The sequence below is a fragment of the Coregonus lavaretus genome (genome assembly GCF_964263955.1).
Source record: "Coregonus lavaretus genome assembly, chromosome: 4".
In the NCBI taxonomy this organism is placed as follows: domain Eukaryota; kingdom Metazoa; phylum Chordata; class Actinopteri; order Salmoniformes; family Salmonidae; genus Coregonus; species Coregonus lavaretus.
The window spans coordinates 70862580-70879504 of NC_139991.1; the positions used below are offsets into that span (position 1 = coordinate 70862580).

The window sequence follows — 16925 nt, forward strand, 5'->3', positions numbered from 1 at the left end:
ACCATGACCTTCTTGTCCAGCTTATTTCATTTTCCCCAACATGTGGATTTTCACTTAGTATTAGCACTGTTCAGTTCAAACCAATGGTAGGACCGCTAAGTATTCACAAAAGCTTTGAATCAGGATACAGTTCAATTTGTTTCGGATGATAAGCCAGCAAGACTGGATAAAACCAGGTTAATACTTAATAATACAGTATCTGATTGCTCTCTACTCACTGGTCATAGTGGTGGTACTTTGTGTGGTGGTTTGTCGTCTCACAGTGATGTGAACAGGCATTATAAAGTCTCCCACTTTACACCTGTACCAGCCAGTGTTGCCCATCTTCAGTCCACTCATAGTCACCGTTAAGATGTTTCCTCTGGTGGCATCAGTGGTCTGCTGTAGGGTCACTGATGTTCCATCTATAGTCCCAGAATTTCCCCAGACACAGGAGACATTGCCACCAATCCTGCACCACCACTTCCAATTTCCAGTGTCATTATAGTAACAATTTACAATGACACTCCCTCCTTCAACTCCAGTCACCTCCTGTTGGTCCACACAGAGTTCTGGAGTACCTGAACACAGAGGTACACACACCAAATAAGGTCCTGAGTGATCAAGTGGTTTTTTTGTAACAACTGACAACAAATATCATAATTATGATATGATGGATAGAGAACAGAAAGCAGACATATACCAACATTCCTCATGTCAACTTGAACAATAATAGTGATGCCAGTAAATGAAACCAGAACACCAGTCAAGTAATCATATGGAAGAGTTGCAGGGACCTTACCTGGAGTCACAGATAGGTGGAATCCTTCTATCCTGACGTCTGCTCCAATATTGATCTCTACAGCACAACAGTACCATTCAGAGTCCTCACTCCCCAGATCAGTCATGGTCACAGTGATGGTTAGCTGGTTGATGTCATCAGAGATTGAGGCCTTAGCTGTGCTCTTAGGAAGATTAGTGCGTACAACAGGAGAGCAAATATTGAAATAATCTCCTTTACACAAATATTTCACATGGGTTTTGTATTCCTGATGATAGGGACATGGGATGGTGATGGAGCCTCCTGTCTTCACAGACACACGATAAGCACCTGTAGACACAACAACAGAAAACACATTAGATTGGAATTCAAGCAAATTCTCACAGCAGTAAAATGACATTCCATCTGGACTATAACACACATATTACAGGAAGTGTTATTGATAAGACAAGCTACTGCTCCTGTCTTCAGAGTGTCAGCATGTGTCCAGTCCCAGTCCCTGACCTCAACTTCAGCACTTCATAGATACATGTTAACCCTTTTGTTATTTTTATTGGCCCATCCACCGCCCCAAAATATATTTGTTTGTACAGCGTTTTTCCTGTTACATTTACATTCTACACATATCTTATATACATGGCACTTTTGTTACACAGTAGTTACATAACAACATATAGTTATTAGATATACATTATATCTGTATAGATAGTACTTAAACACATCCAGTATACAGTTCCAGGCCCTCTCCTATTCTCGCTATACACTTGGCTCTGTCATATCCTCACATGGCCTCTCCTATCATTGCTACGCAGACGACACACAACTAATCTTCTCCTTTCCCCCTTCTGATAACCAGGTGGCGAATCGCATCTCTGCATGTCTGGCAGACATATCAGTGTGGATGACGGAGCACCACCTCAAGCTGAACCTCGGCAAGACGGAGCTGCTCTTCCTCCCGGGGAAGGACTGCCCGTTCCATGATCTCGCCATCACGGTTGACAACTCCGTTGTGTCCTCCTCCCAGAGTGCGAAGAGCCTTGGCGTGACCCTGGACAACACCCTGTCGTTCTCCGCTAACATCAAGGCGGTGACCCGATCCTGTAGGTTCATGCTCTACAACATTCGAAGAGTACGACCCTGCCTTACACAGGAAGCGGCACAGGTCCTAATCCAGGCACTTGTCATCTCCCGTCTGGATTACTGCAACTCGCTGTTGGCTGGGCTCCCTGCCTGTGCCATTAAACCCCTACAACTCATCCAGAATGCCGCAGCCCGTCTGGTGTTCAACCTTCCCAAGTTCTCTCACGTCACCCCGCTCCTCCGCACACTCCACTGGCTTCCAGTTGAAGCTCGCATCTGCTACAAGACCATGGTGCTTGCCTACGGAGCTGTGAGGGGAACGGCACCTCCGTACCTTCAGGCTCTGATCAGTCCCTACACCCAAACGAGGGCATTGCGTTCATCCACCTCTGGCCTGCTGGCCCCCCTACCTCTGCAGAAGCACAGTTCCCGCTCAGCCCAGTCAAAACTGTTCGCTGCTCTGGCACCCCAATGGTGGAACAAGCTCCCTCACGACGCCAGGACAGCAGAGTCACTCACCACCTTCCGGAGACACTTGAAACCCCACCTCTTTAAGGAATACCTGGGATAGGATAAAGGAATCCTTCTACCCCCCCTTACCCCACCCCAAAAATAATATATTGTAAAGTGGTTATCCCACTGGCTATAAGGTGAATGCACCAATTTGTAAGTCGCTCTGGATAAGAGCGTCTGCTAAATGACGTAAATGTAAATGTACATCTCTTTGTTTGTCTCCACACCAACACTCAGACATCATTTACCAACGAAGCAGGTGTGTTTAGTGAGTCTGCCTGATCAGAGGCAGTAGGGATGACCAGGGATGTTCTGCTGATAAGTGTGTGAATTGTCAAATGTTCCTGTCCTGCTAAGCATTCAAAATGTAACAAGTGCTTTTGGGTGTCAGGGAAAATGGATGGAGTAAAAAATACATTATTGTCTTGAGGAATCTACTGAAGTAAAAGATAAATAGTAAAGTACAGATACCAAAAAAAAACGATTTAGGTAGTACTTCAAAGTATTTTTTACTTAAGTACTTTACACCAGTGGCCACTGTCTGATTATAGATAGGCTAATTCAGTACAAATTGAAGATTGCCTTGCTACAACAGGGTAGGGGACTGAAGAACACCGTTCTCTATTAATGAGCGATTTCCCAATGAAATAGTGGAGAGATGAAGTTCCCTGTACCCCACTTTCAAAAGGCTCCAAACAGAGAAGCAGAATGTTCTTCTGGTGGTTGATAAGTTGTATGTAAACAAGTCATTGTTAAACGATTCGAAGAGTACAACGTTGCTGTGAATGATACCTCATGCTGAAGTAGTCCCCAATAGACCTACACATTGCACCGCAATTGGGGTATATTATGACTTGAATGCTGTTATATCCTACTGTACACTACTGGAGTGTTTTCAGTCATAACTATTATACAGTGCCTTCAGAAAGTATTAATACCCCGTGACTTATTCCACATTTTGTTGTTATAGCCTGAATTCAAAATGTATTAAATATATTTTTTAAATCTCACCCATCTATACACAATACCCCATAATGACAAAGTGAAAACATGTTTAAAAAAAATGTTGCACATGTATTCAAAATTAAATATAGAAATACATAATTTACATAAGTATTCACACCCCTGAGTCAATACATGTTAGAATCACCTTTGGCAGCGATTACAGCTGTGAGTCTTTCTGGGTAAGTCTCTAAGAGCTTTCCACACCTGGCTTATGCAACATTTGCCCATTATTCTTTTCAAAATTATTCAAGCTCTGTCAAATTGTTGATCATTGCTATACATCCATTTCCAGGTCTTGCCATAGATTTTAAAGTATATTTACGTAAAAACTGTAACGAATACTTATTGACTGAAGACATTTCAGTTTTTCATTTTTAATTAATTTGCAAACATTTCTAAAAACATACAGTGAGGGAAAAAAGTATTTGATCCCCTGCTGATTTTGTACGTTTGCCCAAAGACAAAGAAATGATCAGTCTATAATTTTAATGGTAGGTTTATTTGAACAGTGAGAGACAGAATAACAACAAAAAAATCCAGAAAAACGAATGTCAAAAATGTTATAAATTGATTTGCATTTTAATGAAGGAAATAAGTATTTGACCCCTCTGCAAAACATGACTTAGTACTTGGTGGCAAAACCCTTGTTGGCAATCACAGAGGTCAGATGTTTCTTGTAGTTGGCCACCAGGTTTGCACACATCTCAGGAGGAATTTTGTCCCACTCCTCTTTGCAGATCTTCTCCAAGTCATTAAGGTTTCGAGGCTGACGTTTGGCAACTCGAACCTTCAGCTCCCTCCACAGATTTTCTATGGGATTAAGGTCTGGAGACTGGCTAGGCCACTCTAGGACCTTAATGTGCTTCTTCTTGAGCCACTCCTTTGTTGCCTTGGCCGTGTGTATTGGGTCATTGTCATGCTGGAATACCCATCCACAACCCATTTTCAATGCCCTGGCTGAGGGAAGGAGGTTCTCACCCAAGATTTGACGGTACATGGCCCCGTCCATCGTCCCTTTGATGCGGTGAAGTTGTCCTGTCCCCTTAGCAGAAAAACACCCCCAAAGCATAATGTTTCCACCTCCATGTTTGACGGTGGGGATGGTGTTCTTGGGGTCACATGCAGCATTCCTCCTCCTCCAAACACGGCGAGTTGAGTTGATGCCAAAGAGCTCCATTTTGGTCTCATCTGATCACAACACTTTCACCCAGTTCTCCTCTGAATCATTCAGATGTTCATTGGCAAACTTCAGACGGGCATGTATATGTGCTTTGTTGAGCAGTGGGACCTTGCGGGCGCTGCAGGATTTCAGTCCTTCACGGCGTAGTGTGTTTCCAATTGATTTCTTGGTGACTATGGACCCAGCTGCCTTGAGATCATTGACAAGATCCTCCCGTGTAGTTCTGGACTGATTCCTCACCGTTCTCATGATCATTGCAACTCCACGAGGTGAGATCTTGCATGGAGCCCCAGGCCGAGGGAGATTGACAGTTATTTTGTGTTTCTTCCATTTGCGAATAATCGCACCAACTGTTGTCATCTTCTCACCAAGCTGCTTGGCGATGGTCTTGTAGCCCATTCCAGCCTTGTGTAGGTCTACAATCTTGTCCCTGACATCCTTGGAGAGCTCTTTGGTCTTGGCCATGGTGGAGAGTTTGGAATCTGATTGATTGATTGCTTCTGTGGACAGGTGTCTTTTATACAGGTAACAAGCTGATTAGGAGCACTCCCTTTAAGAGTGTGCTCCTAATCTCAGCTCGTTACCTGTATAAAATACACCTGGGAGCCAGAAATGTTTCTGATTGAGAGGGGGTCAAATACTTATTTCCCTCATTAAAATGCAAATCAATATATAACATTTTTAACATGCGTTTTTCTGGATTTTTTTGTTGTTATTCTGTCTCTCACTGTTCAAATAAACCTACCATTAAAATTATAGACTGATCATTTCTTTGTCAGTGGGCAAACTTACAAAATCAGCAGGGGATCAAATACTTTTTTCCCTCACTGTAATTCCACTTTGACATGATGGGGTATTGTGTGTAGGCCAGTGACACACAAAATCTCAATTTAATAAATGTTGAATTCAGGCTGTAACACAACAACATTTAGAAAAAGTCAAGGGGTGTGAATACTTTCTGAAGGCACTGTAGATCATGGCCTTCTAATCCCACCCCTCAGCTGCTCTCAGCCCATCCCACCTACAGTGGGGAAAAAAAGTATTTAGTCAGCCACCAATTGTGCAAGTTCTCCCACTTAAAAAGATGAGAGAGGCCTGTAATTTTCATCATAGGTACACGTCAACTATGACAGACAAAATGAGAAAAAAATATCCAGAAAATCACATTGTAGGATTTTTAATGAATTTATTTGCAAATTATGGTGGAAAATAAGTATTTGGTCAATAACAAAAGTTTCTCAATACTTTGTTATATACCCTTTGTTGGCAATGACACATGTGAAACGTTTTCTGTAAGTCTTCACAAGGTTTTCACTCACTGTTGCTGGTATTTTGGCCCATTCCTCCATGCAGATCTCCTCTAGAGCAGTGATGTTTTGGGGCTGTCGCTGGGCAACACGGACTTTCAGCTCCCTCCAAAGATTTTCTATGGGGTTGAGATCTGGAGACTGGCTAGGTCAGTCAAGGACCTTGAAAATCTTTTTACGAAGCCACTCCTTCGTTGCCCGGGCGGTGTCTTTGGGATCATTGTCATGCTGAAAGACCCAGCCACGTTTCATCTTCAATGCCCTTGCTGATGGAAGGAGGTTTTCACTCAAAATCTCACGATACATAGCCCCATTCATTCTTTCCTTTACACGGATCAGTCGTCCTGGTCCCTTTGCAGAAAAACAGCCCCAAAGCATGATGTTTCCACCCCCATGCTTCACAGTAGGTATGGTGTTCTTTGGATGCAACTCAGCATTCTTTGTCCTCCAAACACGACGAGTTGAGTTTTTACCAAAAAGTTCTATTTTGGTTTCATCTGACCATATGACATTCTCCCAATCCTCTTCTGGATCATCCAAATGCACTCTAGCAAACTTCAGACGGGCCTGGACATGTACTGGCTTAAGCAGGGGGACACGTCTGGCACTGCAGGATTTGAGTCCCTGGCGGCGTAGTGTGTTACTGATGGTAGGCTTTGTTACTTTGGTCCCAGCTCTCTGCAGGTCATTCACTAGGTCCCCCCGTGTGGTTCTGGGATTTTTGCTCACCGTTCTTGTGATCATTTTGACCCCACGGGGTGAGATCTTGCGTGGAGCCCCAGATCGAGGGAGATTATCAGTGGTCTTGTATGTCTTCCATTTCCTAATAATTGCTCCAACAGTTGATTTCTTCAAACCAAGCTGCTTACCTATTGCAGATTCAGTCTTCCCAGCCTGGTGCAGGTCTACAATTTTGTTTCTGGTGTCCTTTGACAGCTCTTTGGTCTTGGCCATAGTGGAGTTTGGAGTGTGACTGTTTGAGGTTGTGGACAGGTGTCTTTTATACTGATAACAAGTTCAAACAGGTGCCATTAATACAGGTAACAAGTGGAGGACAGAGGAGCCTCTTAAAGAAGAAGTTACAGGTCTGTGAGAGCCAGAAATCTTGCATGTTTGTTTGTAGGTGACCAAATACTTATTTTCCACCATAATTTGCAAATAAATTCATTAAAAATCCTACAATGTGATTTTCAGGATTTTTTTTCTCATTTTGTCTGTCATAGTTGACGTGTACCTATGATGAAAATTACAGGCCTCTCTCATCTTTTTAAGTGGGAGAACTTGCACAATTGGTGGCTGACTAAATACTTTTTTCCCCCACTTTATCTCTGTAAACCACCCTCTTATGATTTCATGTGCCATATCTATTGAACAAAAATGTAAACGAAACATGCAATAATTTCAACAATTTTACTGAGTTACAGTTCATATAAGGAAATCAGTCAATTGAAATAAATAAATTAGGCCCTAATCAATTGATTTCACATGACTGGGCAGGGGTGCAGCCATGGGTTGGCCTGGGAGGGCATAGACCCACCCACTTGGGAGCCAAGCCAACCCACTGAGGAGACAGGCCCAGCCAATCAGAATGAGTTTCCCCCACAAAGCGGCTTTATTAAAGACAGAAATACTCCTCAGTTTCATCAGCTGTCCGGGTGGCTGGTCTCAGACGATCCCGCAGGTGAAGAAGTCGGATGTTGAGGTCCTGGGCTGGCGTGGTTACACGTGGTCTGCGGTTGTGAGGCCGGTTGGACGTACTACTAAATTCTCTAAAATGACGTTGGAGGCGGCTTATGGTAGAGTAATTAACATTCATTTATCTGGCAACAGCTCTGGTGGACATTCCTGCAGTCAGCATGCCAATTGCACACTCCCTCAAAACTTGAGGCATCTGTGGCATTGTGTTGTGTGACAAAACTGCACATTGTAGAGTGGCCTTGTATTGTCCCCAACACAAGGTGCACCTGTGTAATGATCATGCTGTTTAATCAGCTTCTTTATATGCCTATCAGCAGCCTGTTATAATCCTATCAGCAGAGAGACATGTTTCATGTAGTTCTTATTATATCCTGTTATATTTCTGTAAAAAGGAAGAAAGAAGAAGGAAAATACAATTTAACAGCCACTGATGACTGAGAGTAAATATTTGTCTTCCACATCACACTACCCATAAAGGGATACATACGTTTAACTTATAATCGACCCCGACACAGCCAGGGTAAGATAGCAATAACGTACATGCAGTTCTGTCAATCTAGAGAGAGTAAACCTGTAAACCAACCTTCTCTCCACACGCACACACTTATAGTTGCTCTATCACTTCGACTGTTTTACACATAGGCCTATAGCATTGGGGACAAATGATAAGGGTAGCGTATATAGATTGTGTACAAAAACAACATACTTCTCACTTAGAGAATGGCTTCCATAAGCCAGCTATTGTGTTGACTCTACTGATTAATGTAGTCTATAATTGTTTAAATCCAGTGTTAATCAGCCAGCTGCACGCTAGCAGAGTTAACATTACATTTACGTCATTTAGCAGACGCTCTTATCCAGAGCGACTTACAGTTAGCGCATACATTATTTTTATCGAACCCACAACCCTGGCGTTGCAAACACCATGCTCTACATCCCCTGCCGGCCATTCCCTCCCCTACCCTGGGCCAATTGTGCGCCGCCCCATGGGTCTCCCGGTCGCGGCCGGCTACGACAGAGCCTGGATTCGAACCAGGATCTCTAGTGGCACAGCTAGCACTGCAATGCAGTGCCTTAGACCACTGCGCCACTCGGGAGTCTTAACAGACCCTGTTGACAACACCCAACCCATTATCCAGTGTGTATTTAGATAGAGATGTATTGTTTAAATGGTGTTAAAAAGATAGTGATACCAATTGTTATAGGATTGTATTGTCCTACTCCAGTAGAGAACCTAGACAGGTTATTAACCCTCCTCCTCTATCAATACTTTATCCTATCCGAGCCCCACAGAGCTGTCAATATTTTATTTTCTTAAATTCGATTAGTTCCGATTCACATCCATCAAAAGGGCAACACAGTATAACAGCATTCAATTCATAATATACCCCAATCTCTACAATTAGCTTGTATCAGATCAAACTCAAAACCCAACGTTGGTTTTTCCAATTTAACGCCTGTGCAGTATTCAAAATAAACAAAAACGTCCCATGAATTTAAACTTATTTTTAAGTCCACATAGTCCAAGGTTCTGTATTGCATGAGTAAAAAAGGATGAGTCCATCTTGCATAAAAAATAAATAATAATAATAATAAAGGATTGTAATGTGTAAAAATACAAATAATAATGTGGAGTGCGGTGCAATGTGTAGGTCTATTGAGGAATACTTCAGCATGAGGTATCATTCACAGCCACGTTGTAATCTTCCAATCCTTGAACAATGACTTGTTTACATACAACTTATCGACCAACAGAAGAACATTCTGCTTCTCTGTTTGGAGCATTTTGAAAGTGGGGTACAGGGAACTTCGTCTCTCCACTATTTCATGGGGAAATCGCTCATTAATAGAGAACAGTTTGCTCTTCAGACCCCTACCCCGTCGTAGAAAGGCAATCTTAATTTTGTAGTGAGTTAGCCTAGCTACTATCAGACAGTGCCCACTGGTGTAAAGCACTACAGTAAAAAATACATTGAAGTACTACTTAAGTCATTTTTGGGGGTATCTGTACTTTAATATTGAACTTTTACTTCACTAGATTCCTCAAGACAATAATGTATTTTTTACTCCATCCATTTTCTCTGACACCAAAAAGTACTTGTTACATTTTGAATGCTTAGAAGGACAGGAACATTTTACAATTCCCACACTTATCAATAGAACATCCCTGGTCATCCCTACTACCTCTGGTCTGGCAGACTCACTAAACACACCTGCTTCGTTGGTAAATGATGTCTGAGTGTTGGTGTGGAGACAAACAAAGAGGTGTAGTGGGTTCTCACTCAAAAATATGGAGCATAAAGCTTACTTCATTATTCAATGGTTTACATTTTTTACTGAATCTGCTTAATATAAGGAATTTGAAATGATTGATACTTTTACTTTAGATACCTAATTACATTTTAGCAATTAATTACATAATTACATATTAAGTATGTATATATTTTTAAAAAAAATACTTATACAGTATTTTACTGGGTAACTTTCACTTTGACTTGAGTATTATTCTATTGAGGTATCTTTACTTTTACTCAAGTATCACAATTGGGTACTTTTTTCACCACTGAGAGTGTCTTCCCTCCACTCTGACACCAAAACGCAGAGGCCTTTGAAAATAAATTGTATCCACTGTCACGGTTTCGGCTGAGGCTGCTCCTTCTCCTTGTTCGGGCAGGCTTCCGGAGTACTAGCTGCCACTGTTCGTTGTTTCTGTGTTTGTTTGGTTTGGTCTGTTTTGGTACACCTGTATCTCATTTTGTCTTGATTATGTGTCCTTTAAGTTCTCGTTGTTTCTGTCTTGTTGTTGTGTGTAGTTGTTCCTTGTCAGCAGGTGCTTCCAGTCAGTTTGTGCTCTATTCTGTTTTAGATAGAGAGTCCGCACTTGTTGTGCGAGTTTGCTGTGTTTTGCATTTATACGCTGTGTGCGTTAGTTTCCTCGTGCCTCCGGCTTTGTTTGTAGCCATTCTTTTGTGGACTTTACTAAAGTATTTTTGGACTAGCATCTGTGTCCTGCATCTGATTCCTACACCACGCCTACGCCCGTTCTGACATCCACCTTTTCCTCCATCTTGAGATTACGTGTCATGAAAACCTTGACTTTATCCTCAGTTGCCTGATAGTTTTAGTTTTCATCCTCCTTTATTCCCATTATGACAATATTATTCTTCATACTTCTGCACTTCAGACCAAGTAATTCTGTTTCCATTGTGTTATTATCATACCATAGCCTCTCAGTAGTGCAGGGTTCCCCAACTGGCGACCTGCGGCCGGAATTTGGTCCACGTGGGATTTTATTTGGCTCCCAAATTTTTCAGAACTAAATAAAGTATAATATATTTTTCAATTGTTAAACATAAAATACAGTAAAAAGACCAGCATATCAGCTCCAAGTGATTTACATTTTGGAAGTCTGTTCCAAGGTATAACCACTCATAATAGAAAGATATATGTAATTGTATACTAATGTAAGCAAGGTTTGAAGTGATTATGTTTTAGTCATTTGTTTGGGCTTCTTGCTGTCAATTTGGAGTCTATGAATTATTTGTAATTATATTCTGGCCCCCCTGACCAGCCGCTTGAGAAAAAATCGTCCCGCAGCTGAATCTAGTTTCTGATCCTTGATCTAAACTGTAAAATATATTTTAAAAATCTAAACTGTTGCTGCTCAACACCAACTAAAAGGGCTGCTGGGTCCTCCATCTTTATTAACACTATACGCGATTTTATATGATATAAGATTTACAAATGTGCTAATAAAATAAAATAATCAATTGTAGTGCTCTTGTTCGCATCGATGTGTACGATTCTGGTTTGAGCATTTCAAAGTCGTCACGATCGTCGGGAACAGAGGACCAAGGCGCAGCGTGGAATGCGAACATATTTATTAAATAATGATCACACGAACAAAACGATAATGTGACGTCCCTGGTTACATACACCAACCAACACGGACCAAGAAACCACACCAAATGAATGCCTAACGGCTACCTAAGTATGGCTCCCAATCAGAGACAACGAGCTACAGCCGTCTCTGATTGGGAGCCACCCTGGCCAACATAGAATTACAAAACCTAGAAATTAACACCCTGGCTCAACATACGAGAGTCCCCAGAGCCAGGGCGTGACAAAAGTGTTGATCAATAAATAGTTGCAGGTTCTCTATATTATCCAGAATGTTTGTTTTACAGTTATCAGCTAATCCTCAATTTTACAATTAATTAATGGATCAAGCTGTGCCTACCACACTGCCTCTTGCCATGTCATTTCCCCCCTAAATAACTTGTTACCCTTACCTGAGAGTCTGGAGAAGATGAGGAGGAGGATGGAGAGGGAGAGATGAGAAGCCATTTCTGCACTAAAGAGAATGACTGAACTTCCTAATAGCTGTCTTTAACTCTCTTCCTGCTTCTGTTTGAGTGTATATGCCCCCCTCAGTGGCAGATAGAAACTATTACATTCTATGAACTAGTTGTAACATAAGGCTCTAAGGCACTACAACTGATTACCTTAATTAATTAGCACATTTGTATATCTTATATCAAATAAAATCACGTATAGTGTTAATAAAGATGGATGAACCAGCAGCCTATTTAGTTGGTGTTGAGAAGCAACAGTTGAGATAGAGTTCAGGTGCAAAAATATATATATTTTACAGTGAAGGTGATGAAGACTGGATCCAGAGGTTGTATTTACAAAAATGTACAGATTATAAAAATGATAACTTATTAACTGGCAAAACTACACTTACCTGGCCAATAGCAACATATAACCTCAAATTGAGGACTAAAGCAAAACAGCCTACATACAACATTTACACTCCTCCTGAACAGAGTTTTGCACCAGAGTTGTAAACTCACTGAGGAGCACTAGAACATCTAGGTGAAGCATACTTTGCAGACTATTCCATGTCTCTGGTGCACAATAGAAAAAGGTAGTCTTGTCTAACTGGGTAACGGCCCAGGGGACTGTAAGAAGCAACCACCTAGTAGACCATGTCTGGTAACTGCTAGTGGTGAAGGAGAACAGGCTACAGAGGTAGTGGAGGAGTTTACCCAGAAGGGCTTTATTTATGAACACATACCAATGTAGCTATCTGCGCATTTTAAGCCAAGTCCAGGCCACCCTTTGATACAAGGTGCAATGGTGGGTGAGCGACTTTTTCATTTGTAACAAAGCACAAGGATGCATGATAGACTGAGTCCAGACTTTGTAGCACAGAGGAGGCTTCATGCATGTACATTAAGTTACCATCATTAATTACTGTAAGAAAAGTGGCTTGAACAAGGCTTGTTGCGTAAAACTAGAAACCCAATATATGTTTAAGTTTCCTCACAAGATTATCCATATGAACTTTGTAATACAGCTTATTGTTCAACCATATACCTAGGTATTTGTAGGATGACAAAAAAATTTATGGAGCTAAAATAGAGCCCCGGGGTACACCTCTAGTAATCTAAAAGGAAGCTAGACTTGGGATTCTCAGCATAGATGCATTGTGTTCTGTCTGCGAGATAGTTTCTTAACCAGATGACAGCCCCTTCAATGAGACCAACGTTATTGAGTCTGGTTAGCAACAGTTTGTGGTCAACAAAAGCCAGATTGAACCCCACACAGGATGTTGTTTCAAGTAGGAATTTATTTAGCTGAGAGTTAACTAGAGATTCAAATACTTTTTACCATTTATTTAATTTATACTTAATCATTAACAGTTCAAGCATATATGGTGCTTGCAAGCACACACAACACAGCAGCAATGTACTTGGGCAGAGACACAACTTCCTAAGAATATCTAAATAGATTTTAAAGTTTATTAACAAAGCACACATTTATTTTAACATACAAAGCAGACGGAATAGTACAGTAAGACTATGATTCAGGAAATTAGGTAAACTGTGAAACAAATCATATTTGGGCAACAACATACGGACTAAAAAGTCAAATTAGGTCAAAGACATAGATAGCAGTGGTCTAAGGCACTGCATCGCAGTGCTAGCTGTGCCACTAGAGATCCTAGTTCGAATCCAGGCTCTGTCGTAGCCGGCCGCGACCGGGAGACCCATGGGGCGGCGCACAATTGGCCCAGCGTCGTCCAGGGTAGGGGAGGGAATGGCCGGCAGGGATGTAACTCAGTTGGTAGAGCATGGTGTTTGCAACGCCAGGGTTGTGGGTTCGATTCCCACGGGGGGCCAGTATGAAAAAATAAATTTAAAAATAATGTAAGAGCGTCTGCTAAATGACTAAAATGTAAATGTAAAATGTACCAAAATGTACCAGGTCCCTGAAAAAGCAGGTGCAAGAAGTAAATCTGTCCCTTGGTCTCACCAGAGAGACCTGTCTGGTTTCTACTCATCCTCAGTTTTACCTTGGAGTCAGTTTGCCCTGAACTTCACCTCAGCAATGATGGTGCACATGAGGAAGAGCACTGCATTTCCAATTTTTGGCACGTATGTCACGGTTTCGGCCAAGGCTGCTCCTCCTCCTTGCTCGGGCAGGCTTCGGCGTTCGTCGTCCCCGGAGTACTAGCTGCCACCGTTGTATGTTATCGATGTTTGTTTGGTTTTGTCTTCCTTGTACACCTGTTTCCTTTTAGTGTTAATTATGTCTCCTATAAGTTTCTCGTTTTGTTAGTCGTGAGTTGTGTGTAATTGTTCCGCCTGTCTTTTGGTGCTGCTCTTTTTGCCTATTGTATGTTTAGGACCGTCGCACTGTTTTCGTGCGCTGTTAGTATTTTGGTGTTTTACGCACTGCTGCGTAATCGTTCGCCTCCGGGTTTGTTGAGGCCCATTTCGTTATTTTTGTCGTCTAGTAAAGTCTGTTGGACGAAGCTTCTGTGTCCTGCGCTTGATTCCTACACCACATCCACATCAGCCGCTTGACAACGTAGAAGAATGTTCTCCCTCGTCTGTAGAATAATTAAAAGATTTAGAACATGTTCCTCTGTAAATTGCTGCAATACAAGGACCCTTTTTTATGGGAAGTTGTAAATGGAAGACTTCCTTTTTCTAAAGGCAGTGTATATTTAACAGTTTGCAGTGGCAGTGATGATTTTGACTGCACAAGGTATTTAATGAGTGTGGATCATTGAAGGTGGTAGTGTAGTTATCTTCCATGTGACTAGGACACCAGATATCACCACCACCAACATGCCCAGAGGAATCAGTAGGACTTTTAGATCTATGGAACTGATGGTGAAAGTCTGTTTATTGTAAAATAAAGTCCATGAAACATCATAGATAAATAGACATGTTTGTGCTGCTATGACTAAATGGAATTATTTGTTGAGCTTTTCACACTTTTCATGTGTGGAACTTGACCATACAAGAATAGAATGCTACTACTTCTGCAAACCACAGAGACATGAGGAAGTGGTAAATGTCTCCATGACAACCGTGTCTTGGCCTATACTCGGTGTGAAAACATTTAAGGAAGATGTTTTTGTGCCCTGAGCTCTAGTGTGAAAACCAGAAAAAGTTACATACCTTCATATTTCTATTGCCATCCATTTGGAAGGGTAAGTGTTAAATACAGCTGAATGAGTGATAATTACCTCATGGTGTCCTTCTCCTTGACCTCCTCAGGTCCTTGGACTGTGTTGTCAGTCTGAACAGGCTCAGCAGTTGGAGAGAAAGATAATTGTTCAGTGGTTGGAGCTTGGGTTGCTGTGAGGTAAAAACAACAATGGTATTATGACTGGTGTACCAGAGAGACACAGGGTAGACTGAACTGTAACAAGACACTGTGGCTAAGCTATGACCTTCTTGTACAGTTTATGTCATTTACTCCAACATGTGGGTTTTACTTAGTTTTAGCACTGTTGAGTTCAAACCAATGTTAGGACTACTGTAATCAGGTTATAATCCAATTTGTTTCAGATGATAATCAAGCAAGACTGAATAAAACAAGGTTATTACTTTAAAAACCCTAGAGTCGATTGATGCACCGGTGTGTCAATCTAAGTGACATAATAAAAAAATCCCCATAAAAATCTGTCAGTTGAAGCTAAAGATATCTTCTATATCTGATATTGTGTCAATCCAAAGCATCTGCCTGTGTCGCAATTCCGGCGGTGAAAAGATTCCAAGATGGCATAGCAGTGCGGTCGTGTATTATGTTGTGTCCTCGTGTAAATAGCCTGTTTTTTGTTGTTTTTTTCCGTATATATTTCTCTCTCACTTTCCATCCTTAACTAAATATACTTTCCTGCAACCCGCCTCACCCAATGTGGAACGGATTCTATTATTTCTTCATACCTTTTATCAAGAACCCACGGCTGAAACTAGCCAGCTAACTAGCTACTTGCTATTAGCTATTGCTATTAGCCACCGTTAGCGGTCTTCACCACTGTCCATGGCCTGCAGTACCTACCAGCCAGCTCTAGCCTGGACAATTATCGGCCAGTCTACACAGCGTGCTATCGACCCAGAGCATTTCGGATTTTCTGCCGGAATTACTGAATCACTGGACCTTAACACCGGATCATCACAACTAGCTAGCTAAAACCGAATGGATGTTGTTTTTGGCTAATCACCACTAATCACCACTTGTCCCAAAGCCAGGCCCGTCTCCCGGCTATCCACCTCTCTGTCAACCGGACGGGACCTCCTAGTGTCGACACGGAGCCCCGCCGATCCATCACGACTGGTCTGCCGACGTAATCATCTGATGTGGTTTCAACAGGCTTCCCGTTGCGTCGACCACAAAGATCCATCTGCTAGCACCGGCCCGCTAGCATGTGCAATCCTCCTGCTCGTCTGTGCTGTAGCAGCCTACGAACTGCTCCCGGACTTACCTATTGCTGTTCACTGGACCTTATGATCACTCAGCTACACATCTGATGCCCGCTGGACTGTTCCTTTACACGGTACCCCATCCTGTTTTTCTGTTTAGCCTCAGCCCAAACTTTCGTCGCCATTACCAGTTGTTGTCTTCGCCCTCTCGAAAAGCACCTGTGATTGCATTATGCCTCTCTCCCATGTCAATATGCCTAGCCTATTGCTGTTTGGGTTAGTTGTTATTGTACTATTTCACTGTAAAGCCCCCAGTCCCACTCAACCTGCCTCAGATAGCATCCTTGTCCCACCCCCCATACACGCGGAGACCGGCTCAATCGGTACCTCCAGTGATGCTATCTCTTTCATCGTTACCCAATGCTTAGGTGTACCTCCACTGTACTCATATCCTTCCATATCCTTGTCTGTACATAATGCCCTGAATCTATTCTACAATGCCCGGAAATCTGCCCCGTGTATGCTCTGTACCCAACGCACTAGAAGACCAGTTCTTAAAGCCTTTAGCCTTATACTTATTATATTCCTCTGGTGATGTAGAGGTTAACCCAGGCCCTGTAGCCCCCAGTATCACTCATACTCCCCAGGCGCTATCA

The 16925-nt window shown here is 42.2% G+C and overlaps 1 protein-coding gene across 1 annotated transcript; it reads right to left on the bottom strand.

Moving 5' to 3' along the window:
- Positions 1 to 210: 210 nt before the first annotated feature.
- Positions 211 to 11902, bottom strand: LOC311127531 (CMRF35-like molecule 6; the record flags this gene model as incomplete). Its single annotated transcript, XM_084159351.1, has 3 exons — positions 11836 to 11902; positions 782 to 1090; positions 211 to 560 (listed from the first exon to the last, which is right to left on the bottom strand). Exons 1-3 carry the CDS (start codon positions 11888 to 11890, stop codon positions 211 to 213), a joined length of 714 nt encoding a protein of 237 aa, XP_084015477.1. The 5' UTR covers positions 11891 to 11902.
- Between the last annotated feature and the right edge of the window lie 5023 nt (positions 11903 to 16925).